General features: G+C 40.9%; 4 protein-coding genes across 4 annotated transcripts; 3 read left to right on the top strand and 1 right to left on the bottom strand.

The window, feature by feature from the left end:
• Positions 1-935: 935 nt before the first annotated feature.
• Positions 936-4,859, top strand: LOC129594024 (uncharacterized). Its single transcript, XM_055490570.1, has 3 exons — positions 936-1,251; positions 3,790-4,101; positions 4,327-4,859. Exons 1-3 carry the CDS (start codon positions 1,043-1,045, stop codon positions 4,595-4,597), a joined length of 792 nt encoding a protein of 263 aa, XP_055346545.1. The 5' UTR covers positions 936-1,042; the 3' UTR covers positions 4,598-4,859.
• Positions 4,860-8,615: 3,756 nt separating this feature from the next.
• LOC129596243 (uncharacterized) lies at positions 8,616-11,250 on the top strand. The gene is made up of 3 exons (XM_055493473.1): positions 8,616-8,998; positions 9,319-9,630; positions 10,690-11,250. Exons 1-3 carry the CDS (start codon positions 8,799-8,801, stop codon positions 10,931-10,933), a joined length of 756 nt encoding a protein of 251 aa, XP_055349448.1. The 5' UTR covers positions 8,616-8,798; the 3' UTR covers positions 10,934-11,250.
• A 617-nt stretch (positions 11,251-11,867) lies between these two features.
• On the bottom strand, positions 11,868-13,439 carry LOC129592667 (uncharacterized). The gene is made up of 3 exons (XM_055488760.1): positions 13,096-13,439; positions 12,450-12,779; positions 11,868-12,267 (listed from the first exon to the last, which is right to left on the bottom strand). Exons 1-3 carry the CDS (start codon positions 13,287-13,289, stop codon positions 12,117-12,119), a joined length of 675 nt encoding a protein of 224 aa, XP_055344735.1. The 5' UTR covers positions 13,290-13,439; the 3' UTR covers positions 11,868-12,116.
• A 1,283-nt stretch (positions 13,440-14,722) lies between these two features.
• Positions 14,723-17,403, top strand: LOC129592658 (uncharacterized). Its single transcript, XM_055488749.1, has 4 exons — positions 14,723-15,037; positions 15,418-15,483; positions 15,803-15,926; positions 16,238-17,403. Exons 1-4 carry the CDS (start codon positions 14,992-14,994, stop codon positions 17,082-17,084), a joined length of 1,083 nt encoding a protein of 360 aa, XP_055344724.1. The 5' UTR covers positions 14,723-14,991; the 3' UTR covers positions 17,085-17,403.
• Positions 17,404-18,202: the final 799 nt, after the last annotated feature.

Genomic DNA, 18,202 nt, shown 5'->3' with positions numbered 1-18,202 from the left:
TACATAAGTGAACTAGAGTAGTATTCGGATGAATCCGAAACAAATTTAGGGAAACACCAGCGTATACTCATCTGCAAATATTTGCAACAGATGAACAGATATATCTGTACGAGGCGTGTGTCCCTTACTTAGATAGAGCACATTTACCTTACCATACTTAGATAACTGTGCCCGTGTTGTGCACTCAATTTGCAGCGCTGTCAACCACCCAGAGATGGCAACGCTAGGGCGAATTTCAAAAATGTGTTGATTCAGCCGTTGATAACTTCAGGTGCTCACATCTCGTGAATGTGGGAACAAAACTGTTCAAGCAATATCTCAAAAGATGTGGAAAAAATTCACAAGTTTTTTGATACCAAGTAAGTCAGGATTTAGAGCGACTGAAATAAATCAGAGGCATTTCTGTTCCCCATAGACTTAGCATAGTAAGTATTACGTTGAAAGGGTCCACGAAGAGATCCTATAGTGTGTCTACGAGAAACTCAAAAAGGCTACAACTTGTTTCAGTTGCTCTAGATCCTATATTACTTGGTATCAAAAATCTTGTTAATTTTTTCTGCATCTTTTGAGATATTGCTTGAACAGTTTTGTTCCCACATTCACGAGATGTGAGCAATTGAAGTTATCAACGGCTGATTCAACAGATTTTTCAAATTCTCCCTGACGTTGCCATCTTTGGGTGGTTGACAGCGCTGCACAACACGGGCACAGTTATCTTAGTATGGTAAGGTAAATGTGCTCTATCTAAGCAAGGGACACACGCCTCGTATTGTACACAGAAAACAGGCAGCCATTTCCAGGTGGATTATGGAATGTACGACGAACATATCAAGCCAAAATGTTGCAAGTGGCAGTTTTATCGCACAATCGACGGGACTATGTACACGGCGATCATGCACAAGGTGTGCCTCGCTCAAACCATCTATGTATCGGCCGTAAAAACCATAAATTGCCGCTGTTGAACCTTTAGTCCATCGGTTTCTACGCGCTGCACTCATCAGCTAATCTGTTCATAACCTTTTGCAAGTCAGGAAATAATAAAATGATGTTTGCCGGTGTTATTGCGGGATTGCTGGCCGTTGCCGGGTACGGTGCCGCCAATCCAGTGGCGCTGGGCACCTGCGATCCCAGCGCTTTCATGCCTTGCGCGATGCCTTTCCTGACGTACGCCATGGGACCGGAAGGTCAGGAGCTGGCCAAGCTCAAAGGAGGAGTGGATGTTACGGAACAGCAGCTGAAAAGTCTGTGCAGGTATATCCTGACCCGCTTTCCGTGCGCATTTAATTTACTTTAGACATTATGGATAGCTTCTTGCCCAGTGCAATTTCTAGAAACGAAATCAAGCCCGTTCGGGGCACGAAACATGCTGGCCTATCCGGAACATTTTCTGTTCCAGGACAATGGCATTTCCGGGCCAACCTATTGTGGGCCAGATCTGGTTCAGTTTCGTGGGAAGAACTTGCCCAGAGTGGTGCTGAAATATTCTGGCCCAAAAAATCATAGTTCTGGCCCACAAATAAAGTTTTCTTTATCTGGATATTTTAATTCAGGTAGCGAACAAAATCTAGCGATGTCAGCTACAAAATTCCTGTTGATTCAGAAGCCATGATAACTGACCGGCAGTATGTACATGTATGCAATGTACATATTGTATTACGTACGTAAAATGTCGTATATCCGGTCCGAATAGAGCCTAGTAATAATAAGTAATAATAATATTATTACTTATTATTGCGGAGCTCTATTATGAATTATTATTACATTATAATAAAATATAATAATAATTCATAACTGCTTTAAACTGACACAACGCGCTGCAGTCACTGCATATAATAATATCTATATTATATTATTTGAAAGGAATTTATGAGCATTGTTCTATAAATCCAAAGTTGAAAACTACTACTACATCAACAAAATTAATCATGCAGGTAATTAAAGAAATATTATTGTAAATTGTAATACAATTTACTGAAACAATTTGCTGGACCATTTGGAAACTGCCAGCCGGGGTAGTTCGCTTTTCCCGCGCTTGGAGGCGGTACTGCCGTTGCTCTAGATGCACCATACTGTACTTATTGCACATCACTGTCAAAGACTTATAAGTACTGACATTGTTGGCTTCTGGCTATTGCAAACTTTTAAACAATAAACAGCTCTTCTTCTACTTTGATTTTATTTTGTTCATGTTCTACTTAATTGTTGTAATCACGAAGGCATTTTTGTGCATTTCAAACTTGTAACGACTGCTTCTGGGAATTTGTTAAGAGCGCTGTCTTGACGCTGTAATTTCGTGCAGTTCAGCCTTTACTGTTCCAACGGTTCGTGTAGTTTGCCAGCTCTCGACTTGCGTCGGTTCTCTGATCGTCAAAAACCTCTTTTCCACTGAGAAACCGCCTTGTCGAAACCTTCTACGGCTTAGGATCAAGCAGAAATGTTCCGAAAGATGTGGAAATTAATACAAATTAGAACAGGATGATCCCGTGCAGGTGCGTGCGTAGCGTTAAAAGTACTTTGAATACGGTAATATTATCAGTATATGCAAACAGCAGAAATACGCGCATAGTTTATTTGCACTGGGAAACTATTTATACTAAATACTGATGGGAACTATTTATACTAAATTTATACTGATGGGACACGTAACTACAACGCGTACTTAACTACGTACTGCTGTTGTTTTATTTTTTAATTAATTATTGTCGCAGCTTATTGTGGATAATTTTTTTCGCGTGTGTGAGAATTGCAATTTGTGGAAAAAGTCCTATTTGTTTGTAGTCCATTTTTGTTATTTTCAAACTGCAATAAATTATTGATTTTAAGTGTTAAAATGATTATTTTATTGACTAATGAGTGGATTAATAAGTATAATAATTGCAGGATTTTTCTCAGAAATTCCCCATTTCCCGATGAACATTATTCAAGAACGCCTGCCCACAGCCAGCACGCGCATGAACCCATTGAAGCTGCCGAATATTTCCAACAAGAAGTTGCGAGAAAAACTGTATGCCATCGGGTCGGAGGCGCCTTCGAAGAGAGCTGATGCGAATGTTAATTACGAAATTATTGAGCCGAAATACTGAGAAATGATTGTACACATATATACGCTGTGCATCTTGTTTTTACATGTTTATGACGTGCTTAACGCAGCCCTGTGATCAGTGCATGTGATGCGCTACATGATCATTATGTTATATAAATGTTAATAAAGCATACTAATTGTATATCACTGAATAATAAAGCTAAGTCGTGTTAAGGCGTTGGTTTAAGTAAATATAAAATAAAAAAGCTACTGCAAACCAAAGTCAGTTAATGTATGGACTGGGCCTGAATGCTGTTACATATCGTGTTTAGATAGGCCCAGGCGGAACCAGAACTTGCTCAGAGTGGGTCTACAAATAGGCCTTCCGCCCGTATGCCGGTAGGCCTGAGCTCTCTGGCCCGCACAATGGCACCTCGGACTTGGTTTCTGGTCCCGAACAGGGTAGTTTGACAGGCCCAAACAACCCCTGTTCGGGTTTCAGATTAGCACTGGGTGGCGGGAATAAAGCTTTAGATTTTCCGGCATATTACATTAATTTTTATTAATTAACTAATTATTTGAGCCTACCAAGGATGATAAAATGTAAGCGTATTTTAAAAAAATTGCGACGCTCTTGCCGACGGAATAATTATAGCGAAATGAGAAAGAGATAAGATAAGTGAAACGAAAAAAGGAAAACAGCGACAATAATGCGTTACTATGGAAGTACTTGTTTATATACCGTATTTATTTTGTTTATTTCGCAGACTCACCAAAGAAACCTTAACCTGTGCAAAAACCGCCCTCGGTCAGTGCGTGCCGCGTGATGTTACCGATTTTCACGAGTTCGCTGCCACGGTGGTACGACTGATGGATGTCTGTGACCGTCCGGATCTTTACAGCAAATTTAACACCTTGATGCAGTGCGGCAAGACGCTCAACCAGACCGATGGCTCCAAAGCACGCGCTTGCGGCAATCGATCGTTCCGCCTGGGTATGGAGCAAGCTAAGGCATCCGGACAGAGCGGAGATATGTTGGCTGGATGGCGCAACGGGGAAATCCTGAAGCAAATGTGCTGGTGCGTAAACGAAGGATTTCTACTCAAACCTGATACAACAAAAACATCAATAACTAAATAATTAGATACCGACGAAAAATTAAATCGAACATTTGAAAAATTAATTCTGTGCTGCCAGTCGCTAAATATACGAAAAACAACATACAGCAAATCATTTTGAAAGGTTACGCCATTCGTGACATTCAAAAACTAAAATTGTTACTGTACGTGTTTTTGCTATTGCAGTTCAATCAAATCTCACAAAACCTGCAGTGGAACGGAAGTTGCCGACAAATGCGGACGTGAAGCCCAACAAATTGCCGATGATATCACCCTTGCCGTCGAGGAGGCCTTCAAATGCAACGGCCCCCGTGGACAAAATTGCCCGGCCCTGCCGCCGCCCACCGCGGAAGACGACAAGCAGATTGACGTATCCAGTATGACCAACATGCTCTCCATGCCGGGTATGGGCATGGGCGGACCCGGTGGTTTCGGTCCCGGTGGGCCACCCATGTAATCGGCGCATATAACATCCCGGCAAATACTGTTCTAATGGCGGCGCTTGGTAATACTGTAGCGTACTAAAGAAAATTGTAACACGTGATGCAGTGCGCCTTTGTCGCTACAATAGTACGTTTTCTTCGGATCTGTCAAAAATTTTAATGGCAACAAACGATATATCAGAATTTTCTATATAAGATCATTGATGTTCACAATGTTTGCAGCACAAGAATTGCTCAGCAGATACCCGGTGAAGAAATAAAATTCTGCTCTACTAGAACTGGTGTCGTAGGCAGCGCATTAAGCATTTCCTTAAGAAACTTAAAATACTCTCTTTCCATGATTTGATGTAGCTCTGCCAGCTGTAAAACTTCAACAGTTACTTCCAATCAGTATATCATTACTGCGCGCAAAAGTTTATGTAGGAGATTTTATCAATGCTATCTCTGTTAGCGATCTGATCGTTGTTGACCTTTACAAAGTTAGATTTAGGTTCAGAGAATAGCGTACGTTTCCGCATGGTCATCCAGACATTAAATCGCAGTTTCCCCGTGGTTAACAGTGCATTGTTGCTGTTTTTTATCTTAGGGTAGTACAACTCAAAAGAAGGTAACTGTTTAGCAAGCGTGTTACACGCTCGCTACATAAGAACGTCTTGCACACAGCAGAGCCTAGAGCGGCGACACCCGCTTTGCATTAAATTTATTAGCCACTCTTATGTCTTTGGATTCTTTAATTCACGTTCAATTTTCTTTCACTGGTTGTGGTGAAGGCAACGGAGATGTATTTTGGGCGTTCTGGGATGCCGGTTTTGTGGGAAACGGTGGGTGCAGGCAAATCCCATGTGCTCAGACTTTCTGTCTAGCAGCCCCGAATGCCCGCGTCCGGGTGTTCGGCAGCTGGTTAGCAAACCGATCACTTGCGAGCCGAAACTCCGCTTTACGTGCGTACAAGTACCGAGTCGGATGCCCAAGCATCCGCGCATAGTCTGGGGGCGCGGCTCCGGGAAAAACCATGCAAACTTGAACTACGATGAAATTATTACTATTCTGGATGAGTTTAGGATGCAGCCTTAGCTGTATTGAATTCGAATAACTACGAGAATTTGTGCATGAGTTATATAATTTCCGATCATACGACAGGACTACGGGCCTGTTGCTAAGGCAATGGGCGCCGGTGCATTTCATAAACAAACAAGTACTGTATGCTATGAACACTGTCACCACATAAATATGTATTTTGCTAATTACTGCGGACGCGAGCTCATGGAGCACAATGCGTATTGCGTGTACACCCTATTAATACCATTTATATGGAAAGACAGTTTTATATGTTTCGGATGAGTGATTCACAAAAAAACGCATATGATACACAGGTCTGCATGTCGGTTCATGCAAATCGCTTTCAGCGCTGACTGATAACGCCTTGGCAGTTATAACTTTATCTCGTTTCGCACGAGTATTGTCGTGGTTTGGCAAATTTTGTACGAAATTACAAAGACTGACATCAGATGCCAAGCACCTATCGGCAGCTACCTTATACACATACTAGTAATCCTGTATTTTATCGGCAAAAGCTCAGTTGCATACACTTTGTATATTTTTATATACTTTATGTATTTTTGTTATGTTTTACATTAAATATTTTTTCCTTTTTTTAATTTTTAAAAAGGGATACACGCTCATGCATTGTCATTTTGAAAAACTGTGAAAATAAGGTGATCAGCCGCTGCACTTTCCAGTCACCCACTTTGCGCGTTTTTTGCTTGCGCACCTATGTACGGTATAATAACTGTAATTTATAATGCGTAACGGGACTTTCGACCGCATTACTATAGAACGCTATTATAATATTGAGAAACCTCCACAAAATACGAGTAGTATACACGGAAAAACCTCTATGAATCTTGATGTACAAGTACCTTAAAAGATAGGTTTTTCTTCATTTTTTGTTCTTCATTTTTAATCTTAATTGGTTATCAAATCTGCCTCTGATCAATAATTATGTATGAGACGCAGTATGCATCATTATGCATCAGCATATACGTACTTATATAATTACTTACATGTATATAATAATTATATGGGTACCACTTCCGCACTTCCGCGCTTCGTATAAACATCTAAAATACTTCTTATAATATCACTTTATAAATACTTCACTTCACAAATCTGGAGAGAGATCAACGCAGACTACAGAGAGTACGCACAATAATAATAGAGATAGTATGACCTATGGACTTCTGAATTTTGGGAGCAGCTAAAAAATGAATAGACACTATGAATGAAAGTCGGCATGTGTAATTTTTCACATGCGCCATGAAATACTAACCGATTACGTTGATTACTTAAAAACATTAAAAACATAATCGCCTTGTGCCTGTAAATTAAACCGATTCCTAATCACGGTAAGCACAAAACCGAAACGGTCCGCTTTTTTCCATAGTACTTACTGCTAAATTTTAAAATAACGGCTCTTATGATCTTGTGATAGATGCAGCAATAAATTATTTCAAAAGCCAAAATACCTGGTATACCGGCGGTAAAGTTAAACTGATCTAACTAAATTCAGCTCGATACACATACTCACACAACATATGTACCTATATTATCGCTATATGCAATTGCATACTTATACTATATGTATACTTACGGCACGGTTATACAATATAATCTGTGTACCGTGCATACACAGATTATTACACAGATTATTTTGTACACAGATTATTCTGTACCGTGCTTACGGTATATAACGAACACCGCGGAAGTACTGTAAAACGTTTTTCATTATTTTCATTTTTCCTGTTTCCGTTCATTAATCATATGATTAATTAACAGAAGACATTAAGCAGTTAATAGTTGAACTCCCATAGCAGACGCGCACGGACGCGTCCGTGATAATATTACTGGTATCAAAAAAGTCTCTTATCACAAATTATCAAGATTTCACACGGAGTCGCGTCGCAACGGCTGAATGCGCCATATGTACAGTTTCATTGCGCGCGGCAAAAGTTGTCAGCGCGATGCAAAGTTGCAAACTCAAAACTAGAAATTTCAGTCGATCGCAAGCTTCATACCGCACTGCACCACTGAATCTTTGATTTCACTGGTCTTACATTTCCAAATAAATAATTATCACACGCTGCTCATATGGATCTATTTAATTTGGGATAACAACCGGGGGCATCAGGCTGTGTCACTGCGTCTTTTAGGCAAAGATTTTGAAATCGTTTGAACAGTGCAGCCGCATTTTATTACGAATTGATGCTTATTTCTTTGCTTTGGAAAGCAGCGAATTGTTGCACAGTTATTGTGCGAATTGCACCGTTATGAATCTCTAAGTGCTTCCCAATCGAACCACACGTTTTATTTTAATCAAGGGAAATTGGAGTGGATGGTTTGTACAAACCATCCACACAGAAACCGGCAGCTGTCCGGAGAACGCAGTGAGCAAAAATTTTGTTTCCAGGAAAGGATGAACATATTTTGCCCAAAATTAACTAAATGTTCGTTGCCGGGAATAATTAAATGGTCGTTGCCGGTGTCATTTCTGTATCAGTCGAAAACTATTCCAACATTTATACATACACCACAACTACTGAATTAAATCGCCCTGCTGATTAATAAAGAAAAGCGCCCATACAAAGAATCCGCACAAGCTCAAAAAAGTTAATAGTATGGTACCACAGAATACAATCAATACGCATAATAAAATATTTAGAAAACAGCCGCAACGATGGGGGGCGGGAGGGCACAATTTGTACCGACAAAATTGTTCTGTTATGTCGGCTTGCGACAAAATACTTCCAGGACAAATTTTGTCTTTTTCGAGACAAAAAAACACTGATTTAAGGGTGATTGTGATCCATACGTTTCCCGTCTAAGTAAACGTCTAAATGAATGTACCGATATTACTATGACTCGTATGTTTATTATTGATGGGGACAGTTAATATTAAGTACAATACTAATATTATTACGAAGCCGCTCATCTGCTGCACATGTGTATACAATACAGTGACATACGCACATGCATTCATGCAGGTCGACTTTGGAATAAATCAAATCAAACCGATCGAAACAGAAATTTTGCGATCGACATTTTTTATCGCATACCGGCAGCATAAAAACATTGTTCGCTTTAACTTAAACCAGCATCTACCACACTGGACTGCTCTGCCATTCTGTAGTTGATCTTTTCCCGCCCCCAGACAACAAGATGAAATTTATTGTGGTGACGTTGCTGGCCGTTGCCGGGTACGGTGCCGCCAATCCACTTGGGATCAGGTCCTGCGATCTCTCTTTTATCCCCTGCACGACGCCTATGATCATGTTTATTATGGGACCGGAAGGTCAACAATTGGCCCAACTCAAAGACGGACTGGGTATCACGGAGCAGCATTTGAAAAGCATCTGCAGGTGCCATGAATTAACCGCTGCTGTTTCTTCAACTTTTCCTTCAAGCTCGATTCAGATTTTATTTCTTGTTTTTGCTGATTCAGTCTTCCATTTGTTTTGCTGATTTGATTATTCTAACCCATTTACGACAGTTTTTTTTTAAATACACGCGCCTTTATATATATTCTGAAATCAGCGTTTGAACTGGGTTCACAGGGTTTTTGTTCCGTTTAGAAAGCTTTAAAAATTAGAAGCACTTGCTGAAGTAGGTATTCTACTTGGTCATGGACGTACACGTATGTACGCAAACGTAGTTCTTATCTGTGCTTATCTTTTCCCAGAGTCGGTAAGGAAATGCTGACCTGTGCCAACACCGCCATCGGCGAATGTGTGCCGCGTGATGCCCTCGATGTACACGAGCTTGGTGTGGCTCTGGTGAAACTGATGGAAGTATGCGACCGTCCGGATCTGTACAATAAAACCCGCACTTTAATGCAGTGCGGCAAGACGCTCAACCAGACCGGTGGCTCGAAAACCCGCGCTTGCGGCAACCGCGCCGTTCGCTTGTACAACGAACAAGCGAGGACGACCCCGCAGAGCGGGGATGGGCTGGCCGAGTGGCGCAACGGAACGATCATGAAGGACATATGCTGGTACGCAGATTTTAACAAATTCCCGTCTTTCCATAAAACTATAAAATACAAAATCAGAAACTACAGGGAACATTAGAAGTCGTACTAAAATGATTATATCTACACAAATGTGTAGATCTAATAATAAAGCAATAATCTAATAATAATCTAATAATAAAACAAATGAAAGATGATATATTTAATAATAAAGAAAAGGATGTACAAGTATCTATCATCTGTATAGAGTTATAGATCCCGCTAGCAGCCGTACAGAGTATTAAAAAGAATATATAATATAGATATACGTGTACATGAATGTGGATTAAAAAATAAATGGACGAGGATACTAGTGTTGTGCTACTAAATAAAATTAAATAACGGCCATTTACTTAGTAAAAGTCCGCCTAATATTAAAAGTCTAGTAAATAGTAAGGTTTTGGAAACAACGTAAGTAAAAGTAAGTAAATGTGCAGACGGAATAGTAAAAAGTAAGTAAATATTAAGGTTCAGCGTTGAATAAATAAAAATCATTTACTAAATTATTTACTAAATCGTTTTATCAACGTTACGGAAAATCGGCGTGTCCGCCGCCGCCACTCGCAGGTAAAGTGAGTGTGCGCAGTAGTCGGCTGCCAGCCTGCCGCCCTCCAAAGCAGCAGTATTTATTTTTCAGTATGCACCTGTATAGCTCGATTAATGCATAAGAAATTTATTTGCACTATTTTCAGTAGTCTGTTGCGCTTTGAAACTAACGCAATTCGAAACTTTCAATGCTAAATTACATTTATTTAGTAAATTTACTTTAATTTAGTAAGTAAATGTCCTTGGGAAAATTGAAATAAAAAGTAAAAGTAAGTAAAAGTCCCGAAAAATTTTGAATAGTAAGTAAAAATAAGTAAACTTTCAAAAGCCGATAGTAAAAATAAGTATATTGGCAAGGACTTTTACTACCCAACACTAGAGGATACATGGCTAGAAAAAGATATACAGAAATAATTAAATAAGAATATATAGAAAAAAGTCGTCAATAGTGAAATTTGCCAGCATCATTTTATATAATTATGATTTGTTGTACTGCAGTAACATTAAATCCACCAAAGCTTGTAGTGGAACGGAAGTGGTTGACAAGTGTGGACGTGAAGCCCAGCAGATTGTGGACGATGTCCTTGATGCCGTAGTGGAGGCATTGAAGTGCAACGGTCCGCGCGGTGAGAACTGTCCAGTTCTGGCGCCGCCAACAGCGGAGGATGAAGCGCTGGATGTGAAAAATATGGTCCATGTATTTCCCATACCGGGTACTGGCGGACCCGGTGGACCCATGTAACGCGCTTCGCCCACAAACATCGACAGGACGTTTAACCTGTATCTGTAATGTTGCTATAAACATTCCAACTTGTGTAAAATATGCTTCAGTTGGAAGATTTCACCAATGCGATACAACCCGCTTTATACCCATGTTGTTTTATAAAACGCTGATAATACAGAGTATTTTGTAGCTTTGCCCGGATCTGTCTAGTGAAAATGAATAATTTTTGAAAGTTTTGCAGTATACGGCAGTTCCTTGTACAGTACCTTAACTTTATTTGCAGCACTAAAATCGTTCCGGTAGTGGTCGGTGCGGTACCATTGTATTAAAATGTCGCCGACAGAGCACCGAAATTCGGTTCTGTACAAAACATTTTAATCTCAACATACAACAGTTTAAGATATTTCACATTTCCATTTCTATTTCACAGGAGTGGCTAAAAAATTGCCAGGATTACTAACCTATTAAACGTTTTATTACTGCAAGGCAGTTTCAATAAACTGAATAAAGTAATTGACTTCACATCGATTATATATTTATATCTAGGCAGCCTGTGCTAAAAACAACCGTAGATTTAATTGTCGATAAGCTTTAAACTAGGCCAGTAAAAAGAACTGCGGTTGAACGCTTCCGTATGACGATATAAAAAACAGTCAGCGTCAAATGGGAAGTAGCAAGGTGTCGGGAATGCCTGGGCTCTCGACGAATCCAAAGCGCTGCGCTGAAACCAGATGACAAGATCCGCCGATCTTGTTAAAGCGTAGAACTGGGTGTTTGTACGATTAGTTAAGAATAAATCAATCTCCTCTACTACGTATTAATGCAGTATGGCGAACGATCTTTTTGAATGCCCAAATAAGTAGCCTTAATGATCATTATATTGTGCATCTTGTGTGCGAGCGCGTTGATTTTGCCCACTGCCTTCTAGAAAATGAAATGCACGCAGGTGATACACGCGAGTTCCGTTTTATTGTTCCATGGTCGAAATATCGTAAGATTTCTATACAGGAGCATTGCAGATCGATGAAAGCTCCGATCTGATAACCTTTACAAAGTCAGGTTCAAAGGGCATATGTCACACACTTCCGCGATACAGACAACAATTATCGCAGCAGCGATGCATGTAGATGGTAAACAGAGATCTTGAGTACTGCGGATGAAAGCCGCATCCGTCATTCTGGAGATGGATGGAGGGACAAAACTATGCAACAGATGAACAGTCAGCAACACGTCCTTGACACGAGTAGGTGTTGAACATGGCATGAAAGACACTGGTGTCCACTGCAGCAGCATCCGCACCGCATTTATCCGTCACTTCCGTACCCATGCAATTCTTATAGTTTTGCACTTTGCTAAATAAAGCAAACAAACAAATGTTGACATGCTTGGCTGCGCAAAGCATAATACAGAGTGTTTTATTTGTTAATAAGGTAACTCAAACTGAAATAAACTGAAACTTAATTTAGAAAATTACAGTGCCACTGTTCAGAATCATAATGAAATTAATTTGAGCGTGCAAATATTTGCTAATTACCAGCAAAGGTCACGGAGCATGTTGCCGCTCTTCCACATATCCAGGGCTTTATTGGGGTCGGTGCTGAACGTGGCGGTGGCCTGCGAGCCGCCGGTCATGCCCTGGATACCGCTGGACAAATCCTCTGTGCAGCGCCGGAATTTGGTGCTGGTGGCGTTCAGCTTCTGGTTGCACTTCATCAGCACCTTGGCATTGCTGTACATGCCCGGTTTATCGCACACCGTCATCACGTTGGCGGTGCCGGCCATGAAATCGTGTATATCGGGGATGCTGCGCGGAACGCAACGGTCAATGTGGTCTTTCATGCAGCCCAGCGTGCTTTGGCCCAATCTGAAAATGGCCATCGCATTGGTATCGATTACGTTGGGCAAACGTTCGCATGGGTGCAGGTGTACAGATACGTGCATACCGCGGAGTAAATATCGCGAAAAAAATTAACACGGCGCTTACGTAATTTAATATCACTACTTTTGGAAAATAATTCGACAAAACTGCAATACGTTATAAGCGTATTAATTGTAATTACGCACAAGATATAATTATAATATGGTGGAAGTAAACAGCCAAGTAACTCAAAGCTAGTTAAGGTCAGCTAAAGCAAAATGCGATGCTTTATAAGAAAAACATCAAGTATAACCACTGTTACCTGCAAATGCCGAGTAGTTGCTGTTCATTGATCTCTCCGCCGTCCTTCAACGTGGCCAATTCCTGCCCTTCGGGACCAAGCATATAGGCAATGGCTGGCATCATACACGGCAAGACACTGCTTAAATCACAACTGGGATTAGCCCAGCTTAATCGGCACGTAGCCAGTACCAGTAATACTCCTAATTTCCACATGTTACAAAGATGAAAATTAATAATAATAATATTATATCTACCCAAGAAAACCAAACCACCAACGTGTACGATGGGATGCTTTACTATGACTGCGTTATCACCACAATTAATTCCAAAGTATACGTGGTGGCGTCGCGGTTTTAACTGCGGAAGACCAGCTGCTGAGAAATAGTACGTCTTATCAGATGGACTGCTGATCATCAGCGATGAGCATCCGATTTCTCACCAGCTTGAGGATGGGTTTCAGCTTACTAGGGCCAGGGATCAGACGAATTCAGGGCGTGGCAATACGCCGCATGCATTACGCGTAATTTTACAAGGAATCTAATTTATCAAAACAAGATTTTGTTCATTTTTATGAAAATAAGCAGAGATTGTGCATGCATAACTCTACTTGCCGTAAACGCTATAATAAAGTTTGCATAACAAAAGTTACAAAACTACAAAATTTCGCATATTTGCTGCTCCAGTTATTAAAACATCGTGCTTGGCGAATAGTTATCTGTTTATTGTACTCGTTAAGCAGCATCCTGTATCCTGCAAAAATTACTTTTAAGGCTTTTCTTATTTTTTTGTCTTCTGGGTGTCTTAGAAAATCTGGTGGATGTATCCCTACCTTCGTCAGTACGTGCTTATCTGTAGAAGCGCTTAACTCGAAATTCATTTTGACGTCACAACGTTTCAGCATAAAAAATACCGGTACGTCGGAGATCATAATTATTTGTTTTCAAGAACGTGTTTAGTAGCAGTCGATGAAAATGGCTGCCCTGGCCGGGAGAATATAATTATTTTAATCATAAGCTGTTTGTATCGGCGATTCGGCAGGATAATACCAGCAAGCCATGCCTGCAATGGTACTAGAGTAGAATTTGCCCGCTCTGAGCCGGCAGCCGCTATATCGGCGGAATCCCAGCTGATCACTGCCGCAGACAACACGATGGATCCACGGACCACCGTAATAATTATTATCGATTGCATTGAGCCCCGTAACAGCGTCAAAGTTTATCGGGTACTGTACCCTTTAGACGAAACTACACGAGTATACGCATATCTGTAAATAGTCGCTTCTAATATTTCTGTGGGTGCTCACCACATATGTACAGATAAATTTTAAATACGCTTCCCGGCTTTTTATGATGTAGTGCCGGGTTTGTACAGTTGAGCCGGCTGTGTGTGCGTTTTGTATGAGGTACGAACTAATATCAACTGTAAAACCTTCCTGGCCGTAGCACAACACGCGCTAGTAACACCACATAAACACAACGTACAGTAGGGTATCTTGTGTACGGTACGTGCATAAACATGCACTTGTAAACAGATCCCGCAGCTCACTTGCGGTTTATAAGCTTCGTCTGGATATGGATAAACCTTGATCTACGTATACCATGGTACTGTGGCACTCCAGCCGCAAAGCTACATAACACACTGTAATAAAATTTCACGCGTGTAGTAAACATCAGTTTTGAACTTACCACAGAATGAAATACACTTTCGGTTTTTGTTGTTTTACATGTACTGTACAGATACATGGACGCAAGAGGTTGTACAACGCTGCCAGCTATATCACGAGGACCTACAATAACATAATGCCACGGGCCATTTAACGGCTGCACTTACCTGACTTGGCACAATTCTCTCGGTTTTTGGGATGTCCTGAGCGGTATATTTTTATTTTCCCGATCCTGACCCTCGATATCGGAAAATGACTTGGAGCAGGGAGTTTTTATGGGGAATATGCCTTACCACCAGTAAGTACAAAGCAGCTTTATAACATATCATTATTTTTTGCGCAGAGCTTTTTGCAGTTGAAGCCTTGAAGGTATCGGTAAATAATTATGTTGGGGTTTGGGTGGTATATAAATTAAATGACTACATGGAATTTGCAGCATTCCAAATGTTTAAACGGGAATTACAGTGGTGTGCAAATATGTTGCTTGAGAACCTAATAAATGCAATTACAGAAGAGGATCAGGCTCCGCTCGCATGATGATAAGATACATAATTAAAGCAAAAACAGATCATATGTAAACTGTAATACTGGTACAGTATGTAAGACTTTTTTTAGATATATATATATGTGTATATGTAAACTTGTTCGCCTACTTTTCTATTTCGCTCCAATTTGCAGTGGTGATGGTGGTAGTTCAGTCTTTACAGCCACTTCCTCAGGAAAGCCTCGACTGGTGCGCGAACAGTAAGTAATCGTTATATCTATACTTTATACATTATATGTTTGAGTATACAATGCACATGACAATAATAATATATACTTGTATACAATGCATTCTAACATAACTGGAGGCCGCAAACTGTATTCTGTAATTCTGTAATTAGCGTCTTTTGATTGTTATTTGTGACCATAATAATATGGGTAATTTGGTAGTGAATAATATGGGTAATTTGGTAGTAGTTGGTGTAATAACCTTTAAACTGCTTTGGCATACGATATGCCATTGTGATATGTGCACTCAGGTATATGTATTGTTCTTTGATTGTCCACAACGATATTGCAGGCAATGTGACGTCCAGTACGTCGGCACCGCCATCCGTGCCCACATCTTTCCAACTGGCACCTTTTCCCACCTTCAACTGTCAACCCATGAAGCAGGAAGAGTGCGATAACATGGCCTTTCTTATGTGCGTTTTGATTGCGAACAGTTATTCAGTAGATTGAGATTAACCAGCAATCTTGTAATATAACATAATTAACATTCAACAGCCTTTTACTTACTTCCCTTGAGTCTAAAGAAATTTTCAACTGCAGAGTATGCACAGTGAGTGCAACGATCACCCAGATATTATACATAAAAATACTTGTCAGTGTCCTGTGTGTGGTAATGACCGTTAAAATTTTCATAATTGTTTTAATGAGCGCTTATTTAACCGCACATTAGATTGGTGCGTTTAAACCAAACGTTTCGGGCTGTGATTGTTCGGCTGAATTGCAGGATCCCCGAATGTGTGGGTTCGTCCGTGGTGGACCTGAATTTCAAGCACCCCAACCGCAGCCAAAGCTCGTTAATTTTCCGCAACATCAGCCTGGGCATGGCCACGGTCCGGGCGGATCGCGCAGTCCGGCTGGGCATGTACGACACCTACCTCACGATGACCAAGATGGCGGTGGCCGTGGACTACCACTTCCTCCCGGAGGGTATGTTCATCCACCAGGCTCTGGATCCCATCCGCCGCAACATTATCGAATTCACCATGTACAACTGCCACTATCGCTGTACCGGCAAAATGCCGACACTGAATTTCACCAGTCTCTTGAGCTTCACCATCGATAAATGCGACTACAGTTACCGGAAACCGCTAACGGTGCACCGCGATGATTTTGCCCAGAATCTCCGTCTGCGCTCCATCGTCTTCAGTGAATGCGTCACGATGGAGCTGGAGCCGTATACCTTCACGCACATCCCGGATCTGCGCTTACTGGCACTGGAGAAGAATTTTTTTCTCTCTTCCTGGATGGACGAAAAGGCTGCTCGCGATCAACAGTTGCGACTGCGGCATTGTGATTGCGAATACGCCTGGTTGCGGGATCTCTTCCGGGTTAATCCCGGACTGATTGCACCGAAAAGCGCCGGCCAGTTGTATGAAATGTGCCAAGCCGTTAGTCCGGCGATAACGAGAGAAGAGATCTTCATACCGATTGACTGCAAGAATCCGAAGCTTCCTCAGGACAAGAATCAAGTGGCCTGGACGGAGACGCGCATTTTCTCAAACGATGCATCCCAAAAACGGTTCCCCTCATTGTTTTTAGTTTTTGGTGTTGTTTTTTACCTGACGGTTTGACAAATGCATGCATGTTCTTATTTATGATCTTATTTGATGCAGGCCAGTCCGGGTATCCAAAGTTGCCCAGACTGTAAACATGTGCTCATTCTAAATCTCTCTGCATTTTCAATCATACAGAGTTATGATTGTTGTTGTTATTGTTATAATTACTGTCACTTCTGTGTCTTGTCAGGGCTTCCGGTTTTTGTCCTAATCTAAGCACTACTTTTATTCAAACCGTTCTTGTGCGGCATATCATCCATGCCTTTTTATCCAACATTTTGCTCTCGCCTTTTAAGATGGTGGATAAAAAGAGCAGATTGACAAATAAACAGATGAATACGTGTCTTAAGGGATTTGGCCCGGTACATAGCACCAAATTCGTGTGCATACACGGGAATATTCGCTTTCGCGCACTTCCAAACACTTTTTTGGGTTGCTTTTTGACATTGTGTAGCCAAATGATTTGTATTCATAGGCGTGAAATCCGTTTTTGCGCGCAACATCCGGTTCGGGAGTTATGGCTGTTAGAAAATTCAAAAAAGTTTAAATGCATTCAGGTGTACCAAAAGTCTCATTATGGACCGATCACTTTCAAATTTTGCAGGTAAATGCGCATAACCATGAAGATCGTTCTTACACCGATCCACTGTTCTAGCATGCTTTTAAAATTTTAAAATGAATTTCAAAAATTTTAAAATTCATTTTAAAATTCGAAAAAAATCGTGGAAGTCTGGATCCGTGTAAGAACGATCTTCATGGTTATGTGCATTTACGTGCAAAACTTGAAAGGGATCGGTCCATAATGAGACTTTTGGTACACCTGAATGCATTTAAACTTTTTGGAATTTTCTAACAGCCACAACTCCCGAACCGGATGTTGCGCGCAAAAACGGATTTCATGCCTATATATACAAATCTTTTGGCTACAAAATACAATAAAGCAATGCAAAAACGTGTTTTGGAGTGCGCGACAGCGAAAGTTCCCGTGTATGTACACGAATTTGGTGATACTGTATGTACCGGGCCAAATCCCTTAATTCTTAAATACCGATTTGCGATGTACTGAATATACAGATATTATATGCATCGTCATCTATTATATGCATTGATCTGCCGGTCGTATTACACGTCCT

This window comes from Paramacrobiotus metropolitanus, unplaced genomic scaffold, assembly GCF_019649055.1.
Source record: "Paramacrobiotus metropolitanus isolate TYO unplaced genomic scaffold, Prichtersi_v1.0 Parri_scaffold0000003, whole genome shotgun sequence".
NCBI classification, from domain to species: domain Eukaryota; kingdom Metazoa; phylum Tardigrada; class Eutardigrada; order Parachela; family Macrobiotidae; genus Paramacrobiotus; species Paramacrobiotus metropolitanus.
The sequence above is the reverse complement of the archived record's forward strand: the minus strand, read 5'-3'. Positions and strand labels throughout refer to the sequence as shown.

Coding starts and splice junctions, on each gene's coding strand:
- LOC129594024 (XM_055490570.1), top strand. CDS start 1,043: ATGATGTTTGCCGGTGTTATTGCGGGATTGCTGGCCGTTGCCGGGTAC. Junction 1,252..3,789: donor CAGCTGAAAAGTCTGTGCAG/GTATATCCTGAC, acceptor TTTATTTCGCAG/ACTCACCAAAGAAACCTTAA. Junction 4,102..4,326: donor ATCCTGAAGCAAATGTGCTG/GTGCGTAAACGA, acceptor TTGCTATTGCAG/TTCAATCAAATCTCACAAAA.
- LOC129596243 (XM_055493473.1), top strand. CDS start 8,799: ATGAAATTTATTGTGGTGACGTTGCTGGCCGTTGCCGGGTACGGTGCC. Junction 8,999..9,318: donor CATTTGAAAAGCATCTGCAG/GTGCCATGAATT, acceptor ATCTTTTCCCAG/AGTCGGTAAGGAAATGCTGA. Junction 9,631..10,689: donor ATCATGAAGGACATATGCTG/GTACGCAGATTT, acceptor GTTGTACTGCAG/TAACATTAAATCCACCAAAG.
- LOC129592667 (XM_055488760.1), bottom strand. CDS start 13,289: ATGTGGAAATTAGGAGTATTACTGGTACTGGCTACGTGCCGATTAAGC. Junction 12,780..13,095: donor CAACTACTCGGCATTTGCAG/GTAACAGTGGTT, acceptor GGCCATTTTCAG/ATTGGGCCAAAGCACGCTGG. Junction 12,268..12,449: donor ATGCTCCGTGACCTTTGCTG/GTAATTAGCAAA, acceptor TGCTTTATTTAG/CAAAGTGCAAAACTATAAGA.
- LOC129592658 (XM_055488749.1), top strand. CDS start 14,992: ATGACTTGGAGCAGGGAGTTTTTATGGGGAATATGCCTTACCACCA. Junction 15,484..15,802: donor CCTCGACTGGTGCGCGAACA/GTAAGTAATCGT, acceptor ACGATATTGCAG/GCAATGTGACGTCCAGTACG. Junction 15,927..16,237: donor GATAACATGGCCTTTCTTAT/GTGCGTTTTGAT, acceptor GCTGAATTGCAG/GATCCCCGAATGTGTGGGTT.